This window comes from Poecilia reticulata, chromosome 3, assembly GCF_904066995.2.
Source record: "Poecilia reticulata chromosome 3, P_reticulata-male-v2, whole genome shotgun sequence".
NCBI classification, from domain to species: domain Eukaryota; kingdom Metazoa; phylum Chordata; class Actinopteri; order Cyprinodontiformes; family Poeciliidae; genus Poecilia; species Poecilia reticulata.
The window spans coordinates 28,128,426-28,153,468 of NC_088832.1; the positions used below are offsets into that span (position 1 = coordinate 28,128,426).

A 25,043-nucleotide genomic window follows, 5' to 3' on the forward strand; every position below is an offset into this window, starting at 1 on the left:
CTGGATTTTGTAGTATTCAGATGTGGGGATAACAGTGGAAGAAGGTTGACTTTTTTTTTTTTCTTGTCTGTTGAACCGTTTCTGTCTTGATGTGGTCACATGCGTTGGATCATTATCCTGCAGATAGACCTAAGGACAACCCATCTCCAGTTCTCTAAAAGAGAACACCAGACGTTTTATTTAAGAACGTTTCCTAAGAGTTTATGATTCGGTGCTCTCTCACCATTTTCCTAGGGTATTAGACATAATAATAATAATAATAATAATAGTAGACATAGGGGGGATTTCCAAAAAGTCGTCCTTTATTTTGCGCCAGACCAAAATGGAGTTGGTTCAAAAAGCTCAATCTTAGCATCATCTGACAGAACACATAGTTCCCGTTTAAAGTACCGGTGGTGTTTACTGACCTACATTACTCTGTTTGTGATGGAAGGACAGAACCCACACACTCACATGGCATCTGGATAGCTTTTAATGGTTGGCATAGTGACCTGGTGACCCCAAGATGTCACTATGTTCTGTTTTTCTAGTCCATGCTGGTTCATTGCATTGAACTACCTTGCTGCTGAAATGTGCTGTAGGAAAAAAACTTGATGATGATTATAGTAGAATGTTGCTGACTTATGAAGATAAACTCACATCTGCCTTACTTTAATGGCCTGTTTCCTTGTCTTTCCCTTCTGTGTCGTGTCATGTTACAGGAATTAATTACTCATTGCAAATCTTGAGAAAATATGAGAATTATTTACGAAAATGCAAATGTTTAAATATTTGGTAGGAATTGCTGGGGGTGCCATTAACTGTTTGTGTTGTATTTTTTCTTACACCAAACTAAAAAAAACAACAAAAAAAACAATAATTTCTTAATATTGGATTTTTTTCCCCTCACTGACTTTTTAAATAATTCTTAGTACAATATGTTTCTGCTGTATATGACCCCAATACATATGAGGCATTCTGTACATCTTAGTTTTCTGATTTCTCATCTTGATTGGATAATTGTTTTACTGTTTCTTTCAGTTTACTTATGCAAAACAGATTTTTACTGTGCTTTCAAACAAGTTAAGAACCACCGTTCTATTCGGAAACAACCCTGTCAAGTTTCTTTCACTGATCTGTTTTCCACAGAGGCGTAGGCTACTGCAGGAGTTGGGAGACCAGAAGATCCCTTTTCTGGGACCTTCAGATCGAGGTTTTCAGCAACTGGTGAGTTGCTCTTACTTTTTTAACTGTGACAAAATAGTTATGAATAATTATACAGATAGAGATGTTGATTATGTAAGGCCCTTGTTTCTTTGTATTTTCAGTGGGATTCCAGCTACTCTGGCTTGGTGTTGAGGAAATCGTGTTCGCTTCCTGCTGAGCTCCACAGCCGAGTCCAGGCGGCTCTGCTCACCCTCAGAAAGAAGGGCTGTCTCCTGAAGGATCTGGTCCGCGTCCGCGACCGAGACGTGTTCACCGCCGTGTCGCGAGCGCTGCTGGGTGATCCCGGCCACACCTACCGATATCTGGACACGCGGCTCTTTGCCATCCCCTGGCACAGCGAGGACGCCGAGGTTAAAGGACAAAACTGCTGTGATCCCGATTTGAGGGACGCTTGCAAAGCATTGTGGGAGCTTAACACATTCCTCTGTTCTGATGTGTCTCAACTGAAGGAGGGAGACCAGTTTTCACAATGTATGAAGGCCGAAGGGGAAGCAAAACTAGTTGAAGAGGGTGAGACAGAGTCCAAACACAGTGACGACTCCAAGAATAGTGAAGGAGGGGATTCGGAGTCCAGACAGAGCGAGGAGGGGGACACCGAGTCCAAGCACAGCGAGGAGTGGGACATTGAGTCCAAGCACAGCGAAGAAGGATGCTCTGGGTCGAAACAAGAAGCGGGGTGGGAGACTGAGGAGGGCGAGTCCTCCCAAGTCAAACCGAGTGAAGGTAGTTTTGCAGGAGTTTCAGAGCACAGCGAAGGAAAATGCCCCGGCTGGACGACGGAGGCCTTCAGTGGGACAAAGCCTGATCCCGTGGGACTAGAGGCTCAGGAGAAGCCTGTGGCTCAGCTAAAGCACAGCCTGTCAGATTACCACATTCAGGATAAAGAGGAACTTGCAGGTGGGCTGGGCTGTTCGCAGCCCAGTCCTCCCCAGGTGTGCACCGGTCCAGTCAAGTTTAATGTCACCTTACTGAACTACATGGACCCCACACAAATGAGCCACCTCAAGGAGGAGCCGTACTACGGCATGGGGAAAATGGCGGTAGGGTGGCACCACGATGAGAACCTCATCACTCATTCACCAGTGGCTGTTTACAACTATAGTTGTCATGACGACAAAGGTAAGTTTAAAGTAAAATATAGGAGTTAATCTCAGTAAAATCGAATATAATTAATGATTTTATTCTATGGATTCAATTCAAAAAGTGAAATGTATGTATTCATAATGTATTACTTTGATGGTTAATAAAATGCATAAATTTAGTTTCTCATGAAATTCATAACAACGTAAAATCAATGAAAAATGACTTTTAGTGCAGAAAAGTTTGACCTTTATATGTCTATAAATTACTGTATCAATGTGCTGTGGCAGAAAGACTATCGGACCTCAAGCAGTTTGGATTCTGAGCCTTTCTGCTTTTAGTCTCTAGACCATTGAAGCCTTGACTCAGCAACATGGTATTTCTTTTTCTTTTTAGCTGCAGTGAGATGCTTCTGATGTGGTCTCAGTTTCAGAAGTGTCTTAATGGAAAGAACTTAATCCTTTCAGCTCTCGCTAGAGCGCCCTTTTCTACAACACTTTTTCCTTCCACTAAGCTTTCCATTAACATGCTTCACTAAAGCACGCTGTGAACAGCCTGGACTTCTTCAGCATTGGACTTTATGGCTTACCTGCTGGACAAATGCCAAGCTAGCATTCTCCCTCATGATCGTGTAGATAATTACACGGCCATTAGGGTATTAAAAATATCACTTTTGATCTGCTGTCTGTTGTATTGTAATAATTTCTTAGAAAATTGACTTGAATAACTCAAATAAATTACATTTTTAATACTATTATAATTTACTGAAATGCATCTGTATTGTATTTGAAGTGCATGTAATGCTACTAAAATTGATAATGGATGTAAAAGGCTAGATTTAATTCTAAATCTAGCTTCTGAATACATTTTTACTTTAATACTTAACATGAAGAATGATATTCCTCTTCCAGTTTAACAATCATCTAAGTCACTTATCTCTATTGCTGTGTGGTGGATCAGATGCAGGTAACCTTGTGTATGAAGGCCCTGCAGCCCCGCTGCAGCAGCTGTAGACATGGCCTCTGGTGAGGCAACCATCAGATCCATCTCTGTGATAGTGTCAGGGCATTATCAAATGTCATCACCAGTTCGCCGCTGACAGTCTTATCGCTGCCTGTGCGTTGGGAGATCACAGACATTTGAATCTGAGCCCTTAACGTCGGCTCAATGGCGCAGTCTAACAAACAGGCCTTATCGCAGGCGCTACATCTCATCTAAATCATTTCCCCGAGAAATGATCGATGTGCAATTATCTGATATGGAATAATGAGCCCTGCTTTGATAAGTGTTCCTAGACTGTACCATTCGGATAATACGATGTCTCCTAATTACCGAATGCATACTCTCTCAAGAGCTAATAGTGTTTGCTGATTGACTTGATAAGGGGATACAGAGAACTTTGCTTTTTAGATCAGATACAAAACAAACTGTAGGACACCACACATCTAAAAGCACATTTTATTGGAGATATTGTCAAGTTCTAGAAAGAGCTGTGTAATTTTTGTGCTTTTAAAATATCAGAATATATTTAATTATTACTTTTTACAACCACCTTTTATTGCATTTACAGATTTAACTTTTCTGAAACATTTCTGTCTGATTTGCATACCTATACATTGAAATGTTTGCACATTTTTCTTTGCAAAATATCCCGAGCTCAGTCTCATTAGCAATTTTCAGGTCACAGATTCTCTACGGGACGTCGTAGTCATGTGTCATTCTAACACATGAACATGCCTTGACTGTTGCTCAGGCTGGACGTTTAGAGATGGTGAGACTGCTGCCTAATCTCAAGTCTTTTACAGCCTGATGTTTTAACCCCATCCATCAAACCATCAATTCTGACTAGCTTGTTAGTCGTGTAAATCCCACAGGACTGTGCTGCTGACACCATGTTTCACAGTGGGAACTAGATGCATTGCATGGAGTCATCTACTGTTCTCTGTGAAATGTTCAAATCTCACCCAAGGGATGTCGTTTTATAACATTATCCTTGACTTCTTCTGTGTGTCCCTTAATCTTTATGATGCTTTTTGTTCTCTAGTTTCCTATTACAAACCCCAGAATCTGGTAACAGAGCAAATGCATTTATACTGATATTTAAATGACATACATTCAGACTGAATTTGCTCCTTACATTTGAAGGCGATACGAGTCACTGGATTTTAATCTGAGGTATCAGAGTAAAGGTGGATAAGTCAAAATCCATATCACACTTTTGAAACATTTAATTTTCACTTCATGCTTAATAATTATGTTTGTATTGGCTTATCACCTAAAAATCCTATGTAATACAATGAGATTTTTTTTTGTTAAAATGTAATAAAGTTCAAGGGTTATGGGTACTTTTAGCTGATGGTCCAGTGTTTGTAAACTTTAGAGCTGGGACGTTCCTGCATTCTGTGTCTCCAAGTTGTACGTTTGCAGTGCCACACAGGTGTGGTTCTGATTGATTCCTGACACATTTCTGAGCTGGGCTGCATTGACCTTTCATATGGAGCAACACCTGCTCTAAAGGTCTGTTTTCCTAATTCGTTAAGGACCATTTCAACTCTGACCCTGTGAACACTGGCTTCAAACATGACACCTTCCAAGTTCCAGCTCTGGATGACCCCACAGCTCCAAACTTTGGTGGGGATACTCTGATGAGAACGAAACACAACTGTGTTCCAGTTGAGATGAGACTTACCAGAGCCAGGCTGTGCTTTTAGAGGCCTCATCCTAAAAGGACACAATGCAGTTTGCTGTAATCATTAGGAATGCAGATGCGCTCTCTCTGTTACACCTTTTGAGATTCGGGTGGGAAATTTTCTTCTCTGTCTCGGCTGCCTCACCTCGTTATTTCCTTTGACCTGAAGAACTGCAGACTGCAGAGACGTGATTTTTTTTCCTGGCCGCTCCGATCCAAAGGAATCTGCCACGACTGAGTGTTTTCCGGCACAGAGGATGGGCTTGCACCATTCCCAAGGCCTTCTGGGAGTCCTGTCATTAGCTGGCTCTCAGAGCACAATGGCTGGAAATTAAGTTACTATTTATCCTTGCTGAGCAAAGGAAAAGGCAGCCACGGGGCAGAGAGGCCCAGAAAGACTTTAGTATTGATTTTGCTGAAGGGTGTCGGCCGGCCAAGCCAAATCTTGTTTTCCTAGGATGCTGTGTAAGAACTGAGGGAGTGAGGGAAGAACGGGGGAGGTGGTATCAGTGAACGGGTTCAGCAACAGGAATATCACATACCCTCGCACACTCACCAAACAACATCAGGGGCTTTTATCCAACTATTTCCTCTTGCACAGCATAATGGTAGCATAAAGATCCTGTGCTAACAGCCAGTTATAACCACAGAAACACGTATCATCTTTGCTTGGTTGTTAAGTGATTCTCACGTTCTGGAGACAAGGCCTTACATCTTATATCCATTGTTTGGGTGGTATTGATTTAATCGCCACAGTCCAGACTTTTATCATGTTAATTCTCAATATAGTTTTTAATGTTATTTTATGGCCGTGCTGATGCGTGTTCATGGAGTAGTACTGTTTTCCGCTGCATCCTTTGAGAAAAAAACTGTTGTAGTTCAAAACTAAACTTATTAGTTTTCTTTACAATCACAGTAACATGATATATTTAATCAGGATTTCAGGTGGTTAACCAGTAAGCCTGTTACAAGTGTAATTAATTAACACCATAATAAAACGGGTTTCATTATTTACATACCGATAATATGTTTGGTGTACAGAGACTTTATGATCCATTTTATTTACGGTTTCGGTTGTATGTCTTTTGTTATTCCCGTTTTATGTATCGTTTTTGGTCTTTGTATTTTATATTGGATATTTAAAATATCTTCCAGTTCCAGTGTTGTGTTCTTTAGAAAATTACATTTTATTGGTGCTTGAGGGGGCAAATTTGCATTGTTATTCCGTTATCTATATATTACTTGTAAATGGTAACAAAAAGAACAGAATCATCGCTGGTTGCATTGATAATTATTGTCCAGAAAAATTTGTTACCATGACAGGCCTATTGACCAGCGCAGAGGAGATGTGAAATAGAAAGGAAATTATGCATGGTTTCTAATATTTGTTAAAAATAAAAATCCAAATGTTGCCTTGAGATAAACTCAGTCTAAATAAAACCACGACCAAGCAAGACATCAAGACAAGTCATGGATAAAGTTGTGGAGAAATTTGAAGCAGGTTTAGATAATAAATCTCAAGCCTTGAATATCCTCACAAAATACTGTTTCACCAAAAGAGTATGACATGACTGAAAACCGACCAATTAATCCGAAATGTCTGTTATAAATCTGAATGGGATACAGAGAGTCACAGCTCAGGTGGGAGAATCTGTTGACCCACCAATTATTCATTATGCTCCCTACAAATCCAAACGTACTTATGTATTATGGGTATTAGAATTGATTAAATACTGTACACGGCAAACATGTTAGAGACTGTAAAAGACTTGAGACTGGGGGGGTTTACCTTCCAGCAGCATAACGACTGGAACGGGCAATAAAATATGGTTCCACAAAGTATTAACCAAGGGACTTTGAATCCATATGGTTGGCACACTTCAGATTTTTATTTGAAAATATTAATTTCCTTCCACTTCACAGTGATGTTCTGCTGTTTGCTGGGCTATCACATAAAATTGCAATAAACCCATTAAAGTTTGTAGTTGTAGCAGGATCATATGTGCCAAGGTTTCCTTTGGTGAGGCGCTGTATTTAAATACTGCAGTGAAGTGGGATGTGTGTGACCGGCAGGTGAGTGCAGCGAAGGCAGCAGCGTGGAGAAGTCATGTTGGAGGATCGGCCTGAAGGTGGCCTGGGACATCCACACACCTGGCCTGATGCTGCCGCTGGAGTCCGGAGACTGCTACTACATGAGAGGTACTGAGGCTCTTCCGAAAACACGCATGCACATGTTAACATGCATTCACCACCATGTCTGAATACGAGAAGAGGAGACTTTCATTACTCTGGGTTTTAGTGTTTTCTTGTACCTTGTCCCAAATGACCCAAAGCAGCGGGATGTACTTCACTCGCACTTTTTCTCTGCTGCCCTCATATTTCTAATTCTCTCTGTGAGAGAAATGGAACTGAGGCACTGCGTGTGTGTGTATGGGTGCGTGTGTGTGCTTGTAAAGGAGACAGAGTGAGTAAAAGAGAGGTTTCTTGGCCCTGAACACAGGGCTTTAAGGTTCCATGAAATTGTGTGCATTAGAGAGGTTAGGAAAACCAAATGTTATTTTTTGAAGTCCTGTGACCCATTGCTGACTACGTCTCTATGGGGAGAACAGACAGCAAGCCACAGGGGTGTAAATCATGGCTTAATGCTTTTGGCTGCGGCAGACACCTCCACCCTCCTTTTTTTTGGTCCCCTGGGCCCATCCAGGCTCGCTCATATTTTCTGAGTGCAAGGACATTTATCCACATCACAGCAGAGGCCTGTATGTGTTCAGATGTACAAGAAGTGAGGAGTCCTGCTTGGATGGATGACGGGGATTTATTATTTTATAAAGGCACCCTTCTTTAGTAAATATTCTATTTCTCTGCTTGATAATTTCTCATATTTTAGTATAGATTTACTCTTTAATTTTATTACTAAGATTGACAAGACATACATTTTGTTTGGTGCTATATGTAAAACCTTACAGGTCTACTTGTAAGGGTCTTACTTAGAAACAAACAACAGTCCATCACAACAAGCTTGATAAATGTTGCTTGTAAAGCACTGAAATTCAAATTTTTGAAATTTCTGTCATTCAGACATTTTTTGTCATAATGTTATTAAGTGCAACCATGTATGATACTGCAGTGATTGGCAGTGACCTAGCTTTTCTGATGATGCTCTTGTTTTCAAAATGTTATCAATTCACCTTCATATGTGAGAAACAGATTTTTGACACTTTATCGTAGACTTTCTCGCTTCACCGTAATGCCACAATTATTGATACAGGCTCAAATATATGCATACATCCCCTACCAAGTTTGTATTAAATGTTCCTTAGCAAGTTTAACGGGAAGTACATTCTTCTTTAATCCTCTGGCAAAGTTATTGCATCATTTTGACTAAACATTGCAGCGCTCTTCTTACCAAACAAGGTGAAGTCCATTTAAATTTGTTGGTTTCCTGACAATAACTTGGAAAAATGTTCCACTAAAGGTTAAACAATTTGGACTTAACAACTGCCATGCATGGTAGTAGTAAGATCATGCTGAGTTTTTTTTTCTGCTACCAAAGTTTTTTGTCTATCTGTAATCAGTCTCTAAAACTATCTTTAGATCTATTGATTGTTTTTTTTTTGATTGTTTTTTTTTATTTTTAAGAGAGATCTTTAAAAGATATTGGGTAGTAAAGTAGCCACACCAACATTTACTTTGGTAATTGAGTTGCTACCACTTTAAGCCAGATTTTTCATTTGTATAATGGACTTTTTAATAAGTGCAGAGGGACACAGGCAGTAAATTGCTTCATGCTGGGGGGAATCTGCTTTCCAGAGCCATCTGCATCATCATAAAATATTTCGACAATAGGCATATTTATAAAGCATAAAACCAAATTAGGTGGTTAACCTCCTATAAAGTGAACTTTTAAATTCACCACAAACAAATAAGCAGAAATAGGATCATTTGATTGTTTTTATCATGGAGCGCCACTGTCTGCCAATATTTAGCTCGACAGGGCTCCGAACCGACCTTCTTCAGCAGGAGATTTACAATAAAACTGTCAGTTTAACGCCAGCCATGATAATAGAGAGATGGGCTGCTGTGCAGACCATTCTAATGGGAGTTGACTGTCGCGGATCAGTGGGGATTTATGCTCCACTTGGTGAGTACGCCCCTGAGAGGCCGACTGCTCCACCACGATAGCAGCTCGCGCCTTTCTCGGCCGTCTGTTGCTTTGTCGGCCTACCTGAATGAAACACTTGGCATGGCGCTCCAACACATGCGCTCAGCTATAAATTTTCAGAACTCGCATTGCTCAAAAATGCATCACGCATGCAATTCTTAGGCACGGCACCCCTCCCTAATCCGAAATCCTCACATTCGAGGCAGACACAACTAAAGCGGGTGTTAAAATATATTGTACTTGTGTTTTTTGGTGACATACACCCCTTGATAAGTAGTTTTGCTGTATTAAAAGGAAACTACAATGGTGTATAACCACATACGCCATTATATAATTTCAGCACCATTTGTCGGCGGCTGGCCCCTTTGAACTGCTAATGTCTAAGCTGCTGGAGGCAAATTGAATCACCATCATTTCCGCCCAAATGGAATTTCAGTGGTTAAAAAAGAACAATGCAAGTCTTGACACCGGGTCTGTTCAATAATCTGATTTCCAGCTCCCATTGCACAGGGGGGAACTGCAGAAAAGAGTTGACCCAATATATTTAAAAGCCTGCTTCCTGGAAAAGGAGGACAAGTGGCAGCAGGCACAGGGGTTGAAAGAAAGATAAATATTTATTACAGTTATCGAGTTTGCCTCGACTCCCTCCTGATCCCACTGGCTGCATTAGAGGCGCCAGGAAAAGAGCAGATTGATGGAGATAATTTGTTATTGGATATAAACAGTTTTAAAGACGCAGAGTAATTCTGCCCAGAGACCTAATCCTTCACAATCTCATCAGGGTGAAGAAAACACCGGCAAGTTGTTTTGTTTGTCGTCGTCTTCTTCTTCTTTTTGTTCCCCCCCACCATCCTTCCACCAAACAATAATATCTTCTTCCTAAAGCATTTGGCTGTTTGACTTTCAAATCACAGGCATTAGCTGGTGTACTCTTGCTCAAGGCGGGTGTAAATATGCACATGTGCTGTGAATGACAGCTCTGTCATGGCTAAATTAATTATTGGTAGGAGGCAAATAATGGCAGAGCTGAGAAACATCTATACACACAAAGAAACACATGGCGGGATACACAGGAAACAGCGCTAAGGCCTCACTGTAAAGCTTGTGTGATATTGGACAAATGTTTGCTGGTATGGCGCTTCCATCTTGACAGATTGAGTGCGATCTGGTTCTGTTTGGTAATTAAAAATTATATTACAGTGCTCTTCCCTCTATCTGAGTCGATGCTGGGCCGATGGGAATCTGTCCGAGTGTACAAGTTGATTTAGTCTAATTCACTGTTCGCTTTTCATCTGTTTTTCTGTTGTAATATCTCCCTTTTATTCCCATTAACAATCAATTCCACATCAATATGCTCCTTTCAGCATCGAGGATTGGCATCGTGCTTCCTGGTTTGGTGGTTTGCAGCGACGATGTCGGTTGTTGTGCTGATGGGTTTTTTTTCTGCTTGTTGTTTTTGCCAGATGACCTGAACAGCACCCACCAGCACTGCGTCCTCGCTGGAGAAACGGCACGCTTCAGCTCGACTCACAGAGTGGCCGAGGTGAGACGTTAGATTTTTATTTGCTCTGAAAATACCATGTAACTTGCTGCTAGTTTTACTAAGTAACACAATTATTATTAAATAAAGATTGATTTCCCTGAAGATTTGCTTTTTTAAAAAAATTTTTTAACATTTATTCATACCTTATTTTAATTTTATAAAATAAAATGTCTCTACTTTTTAATTAGTTATTTATTACCCTCTCCGATTTTCTTTTTTATACTTATTTTTACACAATTTAACATTTTTTTTTATCTCAAATATAATTTGAGATGTTTTTTGTATTAAACCTTTGTTAAATTAAAATTTATTAAAAAAAAAGAGAGAGAAAATATCGATTGTTTAAAATTTTTTTGACGTACATTATCAGCTTTTTCAAAGCCTCATTTGATTAATAACCTTGTGTAGCTCCTCCGTGTCGTGGCGTTGTTTGTGACACTGGTCTCGTTCCTATCAGTGTTCTAAGGGGACCCTGACCTACATCCAGTCACGGTGCCAGGAGGCCCTGTCCAACCTGCACACTGACCCCGAGACGGGCTCCCACAGCCTGATGACCCTTCAGCCGACAGCATTACAGCACTGTGAGGAGATTCACAATGAGGTGGGGCCACGGTGGTTACGTGTTAACCTTCAAGCGCACATGAATACATACATTTACTTGTTTTTCATTTCCTGTGTGTACACCTTGGATGGTTAGTAGCTGTTTATTTAATTTAAAGTTTTAGAAAGGCATTTGAATTTGTTCAAAATGGAAATATTCAAATTAGCAGGATTTGTGCCAGACAAAATGTGCAGAATGGCATTGTCTTCAAGAGTTCACATTTATTAATTTTTGATTGTGAACCTCTCTGATTCTGTCTGAGTGGCCCCAAAGCTCTAATCCCCACCCATCTGGTACCGCAAGCAGGTTCAAAACAATGAAGATCCATCTGCAAATAAGATGATGAGGATGATTTAATCCGGACAGCAGAAATTGTTGTTGAATACACTGAAGGCGTTCTCTGAAAATTACAGGGATAAGCGTCTAATTAAGGAAGCAAATGTATTAGCGCAAACATATATTTGTGCTTTTTCTGTCGAATGGATATAAACCCTTGTGACGTATGTAAATCCAGTGCACATACATACGTTATAATCTTTTTTGTTGACTTAATGTTCTGCATGAGAAAGAAGTTGAGACAGGAATCTTACAAATGAGGCAGTTTAGATTACCTATCCATCAGTCTGCGAAACTGATGGTTTTATTTTTCAGCATTTTTTGGGCCATTCAGTTTCACCTAAAACACTTAATTCTATTGGACATTTACAGTTTCACATTCTGCTAAATTGCAACAACAAACTTCAGTGTATTTTCTTGAGGTTTTATGTTATTGAAATTGTGATAAAGAAAAAAAACATGTGGCATTTGTTTGGGTTCAACCACTTAAATGATAATTTGTAGACCCACCTTGCAGCGCTGACCTTTTCTGACTTCCTTGTAAAATAGCTCAAACTCAGTCACATAAGATGGAGAGCCTCCGTTAAAATGTATTTCCTGGTTGTTTTTTAGGATGCTCCTGTATTTAGCTCCCTCCATCTTTGATCACTATCTTCTTTCTAAGATGTTCAAGGATTATGATATTGTTTTTAGCCCAACTCTGACGTCTGTTTCATAAACTCTTGATAAAGCACATTGTTTTAAGGGACTATGGTAGCTTTAATAGTTTCTCATTAACTGATCTTAGTGTTTTTTTTCTGCATCATGAGAGTTTTAGCTCATTCTGGGATTTGTTTAATGGCAGGTTAAAGCTCTTTGAATGGCAGAACAGGAGCTTGCCAGCTGCCCACCCTCTGCTTACCGTACTTTGTTGTTATACTTAGGGAAATGTCTACAATATGAAATTCAGGTTGCTCTCATTTGTCTTGCCTTGTGATGGATCGCAAGCCAATAGGCTCTCCATATGCTTCCTAAAGATGGAGCCGTGCCCCTGTCCTGCCTCTAACCTCTTTTCATATAAAACAATGAGTGATGCTGGCTTGGGGTTTCGAGGGATAAAGTGAGGTCAACAAAGAGAAGGCCTCAGCCTCCTGCCATATCTTGCTGCAGGCCAGCAGTTAATATACTATCTCACCTCTCACCCGCTTTACACCCCTGCGCCTGAATTGCACATCCGAGCAGACGCCAGCATCCGGGACTCTCAGCAGGATGCCATGACAGATGAGTCTGACATAAGGTTGTTTAAAGGTTGAAGACGATATTAAGCATTCAGCGCTGCCAAACAACAGGGCTGCCTGTGTTTGGAGAACTGCTGCATTGGTTCAGCTAGCAACACCTGCTAGTTAGCCTCAGAGCGCCACAGGATTACCAGGCGTCGGCTTTCACCAGGACGGTGAGGCGGGTTGATTCACAAAAACAAGGAGCTTTTTATACAAGCATTGGTGTATGTGCGTGTTTGCATGTGTGGGAGTGTGTGTTTAAGTGCTTAAGTAAGAAGGGGGTGTTCTCAGGGGCTCGGGCCTACCCTTCCCGGCTCTCGCAATGATCGATGTGGCCATTTGTTTGGAGTTGCCCACGAGAGCAGAACACCCAGCTAAATGATGTATTGTTGGTGGAGTTATTTATGATGGCAGCCCTCTTTGGTGCTTGGTGGGTGCACATTGCACAGGTCGTGTTTGACATGGACGACCGAGGAGTGAACAAGCCTGAGACACGCGGGCAACCTGACCTGAGCAGCGCCTTTGTGGGTCTTTGCTCAAAAAGTGCTAAACCACGCACCGACTGACAGTCTATTGATGCCGTGCAGTTGAAGGAGGGTCAGGGGGGCTGGCGTTTGTCAGAGGTAATAGGTGGGGCCTGATTGTGAGGGAGTAGAGCATCTGCCATCCGTCTGTCTTCGTTTGGGATTGGAGCAAGGTGCCTAATTGAAGCAGATATTGAAGGGAGGCAGAAACTGAAATAAAGAAAAGTTCCCACCTGTTTAGCCCTTTTCTCTCTGTCTCCTTTTAATCTTACCTGCTGTCCTAGTCAGTCAAATAAGTCTAACATAATACCACCACATGGCCCCTGTGTGCATGTTAGGCTTTGAAATGCTAATTCCAGACACAAATGTCTTGTCTCATTTAAAGCCACTATGTCTCTTCCCAGGTGGGCGTGTGACAGAGTGCCCTGAGGGACACCCCCCACCCCACATATGAGCTAGTCTCCAAATAGTAAATATTGAAGGAAGGGAATAGTCTTTTTTCACATCTCACAGAAAGTAAACTGAATAAAGTGTGTTTAGCCTTCCACAGTGTTCGTTTTAGGGTCATGATGCCTCCTGAGGTTCTCTACACATTTTCTTGTGTGTTTATTTTTTATTTTTTTACCACCATAAAGATTATACAGTCATTGTATTCTCATAAATTGCAGTTTATTTGTACTTTGTACTTATTTTTTAAGATGTTTTTGGGCTATAGTGGCCTCTGTTTCGCATTACTTGTTGCTAAATTCAAGGATTGTAAAGTAGTATTATTACTGACGTTCTTCATAATAATATTGGGAAATAAAACAAGAACCTTTTATTGCTAAAGATACAAATGAAAAAGGCTCACGTTATTTTGTGCAGTCATACCCTTGCAGATATACACCCACTCTGGCAAGTGTGTGGTAAGTAGTGGAGAGACTCACAGAGAGTTTGGGGAAAGCAGTTATTCTGGCTCTTGTGTGAGGAGGCTGGGATTGGTAAACAGAGAAGGGCAGAGAGAGATCGATCACACTCTCATCAACCCTCACCTCAGGGCCCCGGCCCCGGAAATTGATTGGACCCGCTCTGGGAATACTGTGAAGGTGTGAAGAAAAAAAAAAATAATTGTGCCTCATTAAATGGGGGGAAGAAACGAGGTTTTCAGAGCTTTACCAGCAGAGATGCCATAGTGGGTGGTCGCTGGACTAATTTGAAGCTAATGTGTAGTTAGTGTGTCCATCACCTGGAGAGATGACAGCGACTGCCGCAGGGGAGTCACCCTCCCTTACCATCTCAGAGGAAAAACTCAGCCTAACAGCCTCTCCTTTTTTTTTTTTTTCGCACAGACTTTCGATCCGCCTGCACGGGAAGGTGGCATTTAGTCCGAGTTTCCTGCCTGGCAGCTCTCAGCTGGGTGGCCACACTCCAAATACCAAATAGCCAACGCTCCTCGGTTGCTTTTAGATGGCCTGCTTTGTGGTTGCCTCTGGCCTGCGCTGTGGGGGACAGGCAGCCGTGTCAGCTCAAAGTGGAGACACAGGTTGGTTTCTTCCCACCAAAGGACAGGCAGACAATCAGAGAGATAGAAGGAGGGACAGCCTGGGAGAAAAGGACGTCCGATATTGGCCCTCGCGGCTTTGTTGTGTGTTTGAGCTGTAGTGATCGAAGGGGAGTGGATTTGGAGTGTGTTGAAGGGACCATAAAGGATGACATTTCTTTGAAGGGTGTGTTGTATGGAGCGACTGGGAGGCTGCTGAGCAGTGCCACTGGCTGTGTATTCTCCCTGACATGCACCAGTCCTTGCATGTCATCCCCACTGAGATCAGAGCCTTTTGGGAGTAAATGGCAGGATGACTCTGTGCACAGCTTCTACCTCAGACAGCCCTCACTCGGGTTGTTTGTGTAAATAGTTCTTGTCCTTTGTTGTTTTGGGGGTGATGGAGGGGAAGGTGACACTCATCTGACACAACAATGACCACATAAAAATGTCAACATTTTGAAAGAAGAGTTTTGGAAAAGATTGTTCAAAACTTTTCAACGATATTTCATCTTAGGCCTGAAACAACTACTTGCATTTTCCTTTAAACGGAATTAGTTAAGATTATTACAAAGATACATTCCATTCAGACAATTTAGGTTCGCACAATTTACAGGGTACTTAAGCAGTCACTACATTTTTGTAACAATATGACATTTGTACAGGAACTGGAAAATAGAGCCTGTTAAAACTAATTTATGTTAAAAATCTTTCTCTTTCTTTGTATTACTAAATGTGAATCAAGGCAGCAATAAATAAGTCAAAAACCTGACTACTTTGTACATTCACTCTATTTAATATTGTATGTAAAATATGGGGATAATCATAGCTGGGCCTTTTCTTTGTAAATTACATTTCATTGATGAACCGATAATGATATATTGACAGCAAATAAATGATAGATTTGTATTAAGGAGTGTGTTTTGGTGATTCATAAAAATGCTAAATTCTAATTCAGACATAACTATTAAATGTCATCATTGTTTGTGCAAGGGCTAGGCAGAGAAGTAATGAACACACACCAACACAAAGTCGCACATAAATGTAGAATGGAAAGAACTAATTTTGACAAATATAAATCTGAGAAGAGTGGCATTCGTTTGTATGCAGCCCTCCTGAGTCAAGAAAACATAGAACCACCTTCTGCTCCTGTGTCTTAAATGTTTTTCCACATCTAGAGACTAAACGTTTTGCTTATTTTTCTTTGTAATATAGTTCCAGGCCTGTCAAATTACACATGGAGCATCTGTAAACTGCAAATTTCCAGTTTTGCCACAATTTCTTGGTTTAATCAAGGTTTGAACTTTGACTGGACCATTCCTGAACATGAATATAGTTTAATTCAAAGTGTTCCATTGCATGGCTGACTGAGTGTTTACAGTTGACCTGCTTGAAGATGGACTTACACTATATGATGATGACACCCTCGTGTTTCACTGTTGTGATGTGCAGTGTTAGTTTTCCTCCATTCATATCACGTAGAACAAAAAGTTTAATTTTGATGTCATGCATCAATAACTCCTCCTCTTTGTTGTTTCTCTGATTAATGGTCTTCTTGTCCGACCTGTGATTTTACGATGACTGCCATGTCTCTCTCTTAGTTTGCAGTTTTGTTATATTCCTTGTATTTTCATGATGCATTCACTCATTCATCTCTCTAAAATATTGGGATATTGTTTATTTTTAACCTAACACTGCTTTAAGCTTCTCTACAACTTTTTCCCTGAGCTGTTGCTGTGTTCCTTGGTCTACATTTTTCACTAATGTTCACTATCAAGCCTCTGAGGCCTTCACAGAACAGCTGGAGATATACTAAGATTATATCACACACTGGTGGCTTCTATTTTCTAAATGGAAAACTTTTAAAGTTGCACTAGATTTTAATTGCGGATATAAGAGTAAAGGTTTTAGAAAACCCTGTTTCCCTCCAATTCACAGCGTGTTACTTCGTGTGGGTCTCTCACATAAAATCTGTAGTGAAGTATTAAAACTTACATTTGTAACATGACAGCATATAAAAAAGTTCAAGAGGTATAAAAACTTTTGCAAGGAACTGTATTTTGGGACTTGAAAAGTTGTGTTAAACATAATACTTTGTATGAGACATCAGATAAAATGGCAAAAAGAATCCTTAAAAAGGATGTAGCTTTTTTAATTCCATAGGACATTTTCAGCTGTATTGTTCCGCTTAAACTCGTCGAGATTATTTGGACGTTTACAGCTGAAAAGGCTCATCTTCATCCGTTTGCTAATGCTCTGTTAGGAGAACAATAAACAAAAATAGTTGTCAGAAGGGAAACAATAGTGCTTTGAGTTCCATGTGATATACGGCCCTATTGTACGCCAGTACACTTTGTGCTGTGCAGTTGTCTACATCAGGCTTTAATGGGGTTTGCATTGTTTTGGGTGAATGCCGCTTCGTGGGACGTTTTGGGGGAGGAGGGCAACTCAGCACCTTCAGTTGATGCTGGCAACATTTGGAGCAATCTCTGACACACACACTCAACACGGCCATGTTCCGCAGAAACATTACCAAAGCCACTCGCACACTTAAGCAGACAGGTACAAGCAGAGGCACAAACACACCGAAGCTCGCTCAGCACAGGCCCAAACTGACAAACATGCAAGCTGAACAACATACGCAGAAGTAGCAGGGCTACACCTGGCTATGCGTAGCATCCTTTCCAAGGATTAATTCAGCACTTCAAAAGAGCAGGAAACAAAAACACTCCAAGCAGAGGAGAGAGGGAAGGGGTAGGGTGGAGGGGGGGCGGGGGGGTGGTCTCCGCAGCAGAAACTGTCAGCTCCAGACGGTGCAGCAGAGCAGGGGAAGATGGGTGGGGTTTTCAGGTGTGCTCGCTCCAAGGTGCACAGATCCACACATATACATTATTTGGTGCAACTGTGTTTTTTGTTTCCAACTTTGTGTCTTTAAAAGAAGTGAATGTTTGTTATCTATGGTTGGAGCATTTATTAATTGTAGTCTATGCCGTCAGTGCTTTACTGCAACATGGAGGTTTTTATTTTGTAGCTATTTGAGTGCAGATTTGTTGCTGTGCTTAACGTCGTCGTCCTTTTGTCCAGCCTTCAGACTGATGTTCACAGGTTTTTCTCTAGAATATGTTGGTAAATAGACTCATGATAATAATAATATAATTTTCCATTGTCAACCTTGTTGTGATTCTGATGGGTCTTTCACCTCATGGATCATTGCTATCCATCTTAACCTGATTGTCTAACGTGCCCTTTAAAAAAATATTCTCGGTGTTGGAGGACGGTCTCTAAATGGTTTGGAAATGTCCTTAGAAACATTCCCAAATCAACATTCAGCAACAATGCTTTCTAGATGGCGGTATTGCACATCTAAACGTTGCTTGGCAACCGTCATAAAAAAGACGAATAAGCGGAAGACGTCGCCATGTTGATACACTGCCACGTCAGAGCGTAGGGCGGCTAGGGGAAGGGGGAAAAGTGGGGGTTATCACGAAATTATTATATTACGAGAAATTTTCGGGAGATAACGGCGGCAAAAATGACAAAAATACGGTAGTTTCCTGGCCAAGACGGGAGACTTGACTGGTATGGGACTCTGTCCGTGGTTTTATATGCACTACCAGCGGCAGTATAGCTCCGTAAAGTTTCGTCTGTCGCTCGCTAGGCGCTGGCGGGGTTTAGGCACTCAGTTTTAGTAAAAACTGTTTGCACAGGCTTTGGTTTTAGCTTGCCAAGGTAAGGACCACCTGTTAGGGCCTTCATCAGTTTTCCTCTCTGGTTGAGGGCACAAATAGGTCTTTCGGAAGTTTTATTCAGCGCACTACTAATTAATTTTATTAAATTGAAGCCGACAGTGACGCAGTATGATATTGTCTAAATTTGCACCAGTCAAACAATATCATAGAACAGACCCAATTGCGTCAACAACCCAGGATGCATTGCGCAGGTGAAGAAATGACAGCCTCCATGGGTAAAAAATATACCAAAAGATATATATTTTTTGAAGTAATTATGAGATTTGACATATCAAAAACATAATTTTTTTTTACTTAATATTAAAATGACAACATATTTATTTATCCCAACCATGGATTCGTTTAATATTCTACAATTAAATGCTTCAGTCCTTACATGCAACACCAAAAGAACATAATAATTCTTTTTATTTTTTATTTTCCCGTGAGTTTATTTAGAATTATAGCAAATTTTAGCCTGACTGAGTCTACATGTGTTTAAGATAGTGAACATTTTAGTGTTTGCATGCTGTTGGTATTTCTCATTGCTTGTTTGTGTTTCCGTAGGTGGAGTTTGAATGGCTGCGGCAGTATTGGTTTCAGGGCCAGCGTTACGCACGCTTCTGCAGCTGGTGGACCCGACCGATGGAGCAGCTGGAGAAGGACTGGAAGCTCATGGAGACCATGGTAAATCAGTTTCAAGACACACTACCCGTTATGTCACTGCTTAGGAAAAAATAGAACAGAAACACTTTGTACACCAAACTACAACTCCTTCCAATTCCGTAAATTTTAAACGAGTACCACCGAAACTATTTAACACACTGTGTTTACATGTGTTTAAAAAGTCCATTAATTAATATTTGTTAATTGATAAGAAGTACTGGATTTGTAAATGGTAGTCATAATTATGAGGATCCATTTATAATAGGTAATTTAAAAATGGTAACATATGGTATACTTTGAATAAATAACTTCTATTAAGTAGTAATAATCAGATTAATATTATTTCTTTTATTAGACTACATACAGTTCAGCCCAAAACTATTCATATCCCTGGCAGATTTTAATGTAAAACTCTACTCATTAAACCAAGAAATGTATTTTTGATAAGAAATCAGGCACTTCCAAAATATAATATAATATAAAGAAGTACATTTTAATTATATTATTTTTATTTACTTTTTTTTTAATGGCATGTAAAACATTTTAAACCATTGTCAACATTTATTGGGCAAATCTTTGTAGGCTCTTCTTGTAGTTGCTGACCAGCATTTTGCAGGTTTCCACTGGTATTTAACTGATTTAGTTTTCAGTGATGAGCTTCGACTGTAAGCGATCTGCTGTCCAGTGACGTTCCTTGGGAGGGAATAAATGGTTTTTAGCTGCTCACTGTGCAAGCTCACGTTGGAGGCATTGAGTTTAAGACGATTTTTAAATAAAAAAATATGCTCACAGCTATTTCTTAAAGAAAAAAAAATAAAAACAGTAGGATTAGAACATCAGATTTACAGTTAAGTGAGTACATAGTAATTATGCTGTTGGTTTAAGCCTTCATTACGTTTTGATTTGAAAAGTTTACTGTCTCATATACTCTTCTATTATATATATATATATATATATATATATATATATATATATATATATGTGTGTGTTTTCCATACCCAGACACGAGAAGCAGCAGGGGGCACTCTTGCATCACTGTAGCAGCTGCTTCTTCAGCGGAGAGCGGAGCTCCTCTTTTCCTCCCTGCAGTCAGTCTCTCTCCCGCTCCTGCTGTCTCTGGGAGCTCTCGGTCTCTGTCAGTGTCGAGCGCTGAGCAGTAATCACATCTAATGCTCAGGCGGGGATAAAGACAGGGGCTGGAGGGGAGAGCGGTGCCTGTGCCGCTGCTGCTGCTTGGCTCTAGCGGCAGGCCCGCTCTGTCTCGGCCAGCCGGAGACCCTGACAGAGAGTGGGTGAGGGGGCTTTAGAGCTCCACCTCTGGGTCCAGAAGAAGTGTGTGATTCGGACCGGTGTTTGGGACAGGGCATTGCTAAAGTGGAAAGTTTCTTGTGTCGGTATTCGTTAGTAATTTTGTGCTCTTCAGTGAAAACTTTATATGATACTGTAAATAAAGTTGAAATTCTTTAAAGTAGAAACATACAGTAGCACACTTGGCAATATAATTTCTCCAGTATTTTTCTTTTTTCAAAACTTGAAATTACACTGTCATATGTTTATTAGAATAAGTTAACTTTATTTATGTTTTTGCCTAAATAATTTATTTTTGTTACAATGTCAAAAAACAAAGGCAGCATCTCCTCTGGAGAAAGAAATAGATGTAAAAGCAACACCAAAAAAAAGGGAAAAAAATAAAACACTGGCACAGCACACAAAGGTAACGATTCTCTATTGTGATGAAAGACAACATTATTGCTTTTGCTAGCAGTATTTACATACATGCATCGACCTCAGATACACTGATGAAACAGCACTTCATAAATATGGCTTATAGATTTCTCTTTGGGAGCTTTTGATAGCTGAGGCTTTTCTGCCGTTGGATTAAAACACATTTCCCTAAATTACTTTGAGTTATTTAAATAATGGCGGTCTCTCCTGCAGTCCCCTATATTGGCATATATTTTACATTTTGAAGCTGGCAATTGACAGCGCCGTCTAATTTGGTGAAATACGAGTGACCTAGTGTGAGCAGATGCTGTTTACCATTTATTTATTTACATATTTTGGTTGCCTGCGGAGTAGATTTTAATGCGACGCAATTTTATTTATTTTTTTAGTCAAATCTGATATCGGTGTGGGTATTTTAAAAAACCAAATACGTGTCTATTTAAATAGGCTTTATAAAATGACACCGTATTGTTTTATATACTGCGCTGTAGCAATAAAAGGGCCTATTGTTTCATCCTGCTAAAATAGTAATACAAACCGCCAGGCTTCCTTGCTTTATTGTCATATTTAGCAGCAGCGTTGTGGGATGCGCTGGGCTGCGTATGCGTTTGTTAGTCTGTATGAAGAATATTGCAATATGGAGAGACTGGCTCCTGTATGTGGATACTGTCTCTCCCTGGGGCTCCCTCTCTGCTCCTCAGCCTGTTGTCATGCAAATGCTCATCCTTCTATTTGAATGACATTCTGATAAAATACATAAATAAATGTATAAAGAAGCAAAACAAAACGAGTCCACCGGCTTGCTGGGCACCTCTGTTTTTTTTTTTTTTTCGTTTTTTCTTTTTCTTTTATAAGACTCCCGAATAATCTTCAAGTGTACTTCACGTGAGAGCGCAGCATAGTGATAATGTGTGTAAAGGTAAAGGTAGGTAAAGGTTGTTTCGGGCAGGTGGAAGAAGGGCAGGAGCTGAAAGGTTTCTATGTTCCCCTGTGATCCGGGGTGCTGGATTCCGTTTAGACCCGCCTGGCTCCGAGCCTCGTGTTCCCCCAGGACTCTGCTATCGTTGGAGTTGTACAATAGTGACATTTCCTTAAACTAGCAACAATGAATGGCTTCTTTGTGAGTCACAATAGGCAGAAGATCTTGGCTCTATGCAGAATATTTTAAATACCGGCGCGGTATTTTTTTTATCTTTCTTCTTTTCACTGTAGGGGGAGAAGCGATGGCGAGCTCATGAGCACATTTCTCTCTCTCTCTTTCTGTTGTCCTTTTTGCTTGTGTGCGTGTGTGCGTGTGTGTTTGCGCAAGCCATTGATGTTAATGTATGCACTCGGCATGACTTTAATTGATTTAGCAGCTCTGCTTGCACAGTACAGCTTTTTCCCTAATTTGTCACTTTTCTGACTTCTGTGGCTGCTCATCTCACAACTTCAAAAGCCAGCACTTGCAAAGAGATTTCAATGCACTCCATCTCCTTCTTCTTTTTCTCCTTCTTACTCTCGCTCTTTATTTCTCTAGTTCTCCCTCTTTCTTTTCCTCCATCTCACCATATCTCTGCCCACCCCCCCTGCCCCTTTTCATTTGACAGGAGAGCGAGTCTTGTCGATGGAAATCTTTTCAACGCATATCAAGGAAATTAATCCACTTTCATTATAAACGGGATCCACACTGTTGAATACATTTGTATACTTCAAGACGTACAAAACAGGAAGTGGTGTCGGGGCCGCGTCTCCCTCCGCTCCGTTCACCCAACCTGTCAGTCCCTGTTTTCTGACGGTTTGGTCACAAACAAACTCACTCGTGAGCTACCTTATCGCAAAGCTCTCTCTGATTTATAATGGAGGCTAGCTTTTGTACATTTGTGTGTTTGCACAGGGATAATGTTTGATGACCATTTCAACACCCCCCCGCCAAACTCCTCACTGTAATAACAGTCCTCGGAAACAATTCGGGCTGCTGAGGTGGGTAGCGCTTGCAATCATACGCGGCCTGGCCCGGCCGCCATCAAGAGCTGATTAGGTTATTGAGCAAACGTGCAGACGAGGGGGTGGGTGGAGAGGGTGTAGAAAGAGGGATGGAGAGTCTGTAGAATAAGAGGAGGAGGTGGAGAGAAGTGAGAGAGCGTTTGTGTGTGTGCGTGTGTGTGTGTGTGTTGGGGAGACTTTGGAGGGGGTGGGGGGGTCAATGTAAATGTTATTGCTGTGTGAGCTCATTTGATCAAAGTCCTGGAAAGGTTAAGCGAATCCAATCTGGTTTTGTATGGCAGAGTGGAGACACAGGCGCTGGGGAAGAAACCCCCAGGACGGAGAATGGATTATCATATTGGCGCTGGAGTAGCAGGGGCCTCCGACGGACAGTTTACTCTGCCCGTAATGCGTTTAGACAGCAATTGGCCTTAATAACCTTTATTGACTTCAGCGGGTCAGTGCCAAGAATCTAATTATCAAAGTGTATCAATTTCGTTGGAGTTTAGAGTTGCACCGCTCAAAATAATTATTTTAAGGTCGGACCGGGGCAATTAATCCCCTCTCTCTTTATTTGATGGCTTTGTAAAACATTATAAATGTTATGGTTTCCCGTTGTGCTAAATAATTTCCAAAACATTTTTTTGTGTGCATGCGTGTGTGTAAAAAAAATTTCTAGAGAGCTTCCTGGTCCAGGTGAGGTGGGAAAAAGGCAGTTTTCTTTGTTTTTCTCTCTTTTTTTTTCTTTTACAGCTGCATGATGCAGCAGATGTTTCCCAGCACTCATTTTTCTCTTTTACTTGCACAGAGTTTTATACCCACTTTAAATGCACACATGCAACCCAGATTAATTATAAGTGTGAACTAAGCAGTAAACTGTTTAAGGACCGTTTTTATTGCTCATTATGAAGCCATTTATTATCTCTAACATTAAATCACACTGTGTGTATGCGGCATATTGTTTTGCGTTTAGAGCTCTGTCCTCAGTAAATAGGCTTATACGTTTATTTTATTCCGATTCTTTGTGGTTCTTATGCGCTGACGGTGTGTGTGAATGAGCGTGCGGGTGTTGATTTATTTGTAACCATCAGTGTTTCTGTTTGTGTGTCCACAATGTGAGTGTAGGAAGTAAATAGTGCAGCTGCAGAGTAGTTTATCCTTCCCTGACAGCCAGAAAGTGCTCTTACCTGCATAGTAGTCGCTTTTTTCCCCCCCTTATCGCCGAACATAGACTGGAGGCCCTAATCCACACGTTCATTACTGCGCGGCCTTGTTTATCCACAGCTCTTTATTAGCTTGCTTGCTTTGCCCTATTTAGACAGAGCTGTGCAAGAAAGAAATTACTCCGAGATTATTGTTATTATTCATTTAAAGAGGAAATATATGGCTGATAATACATTTTACATCACACAGCGGCTCATGTTTGGAAGCATGAAAAAAGAAAATGAAAAGAACCAGGAAGAGACGCGGAGAGGCAGAGCAAGAAAAAGGGGAGAGAAGAGGGGAGAAAATGTAGCGGTGCGAAGGTATTTGCAATTCTCTTTGAAGTCCCTATTCAACAGGGTAAGCTGAATTTTTCGGCAGTGCCTGATAGTGTTTCTTCGTAAACGCTTAAACCCCTTTAGAGAATTTCCATGGGCAGATATACGCGGTGGCTTGAAGGGAGCGTTTATGTTACCTGGAGCCAGTGCAGCCCGCAGCTTTGTACCTAAAGATGTACACTAGTGTTGAATGGAATCCCGCAGAGGTTTGTCTACGACAGAATCTCACTGCAACATCGCTGTAAGCCGGAGTGGGGAGGGAAAAAAAGGGAAAATGAAAGCCCTGAACAGCTTTAACCCTGTCACAGTATTATGGCTGTGCTCGCATAATAGAACAAAAACACTAGTGTCCATTTTGAGAAGTTTAAAACGGGCATGAGGCGGTATTAGAGTCTCATGGTGTGATGGCCTTTTGTGAAAGATGAACAAAGACACTTTTTCATTGTGACTGATATTTCTACAGAACAAGCAAAAATGATCATCATGGTATATGTGTGTT

General features: G+C 40.8%; 1 protein-coding gene across 2 annotated transcripts in view; it reads left to right on the forward strand.

The window, feature by feature from the left end:
* Positions 1 to 25,043, forward strand: part of fto (FTO alpha-ketoglutarate dependent dioxygenase) — a 137,519-nt gene that overhangs the window by 23,641 nt on the left and 88,835 nt on the right. For both annotated transcript variants that reach the window (XM_081605403.1, XM_008405567.3), the window contains exons 2-7: positions 1,129 to 1,206; positions 1,308 to 2,325; positions 7,049 to 7,174; positions 10,601 to 10,680; positions 11,138 to 11,281; positions 19,215 to 19,334. In XM_081605403.1, the coding sequence (XP_081461529.1) occupies positions 1,129 to 1,206; positions 1,308 to 2,325; positions 7,049 to 7,174; positions 10,601 to 10,680; positions 11,138 to 11,281; positions 19,215 to 19,334 (1,566 nt within the window). The remainder of the gene's footprint in view (positions 1 to 1,128; positions 1,207 to 1,307; positions 2,326 to 7,048; positions 7,175 to 10,600; positions 10,681 to 11,137; positions 11,282 to 19,214; positions 19,335 to 25,043) is intronic.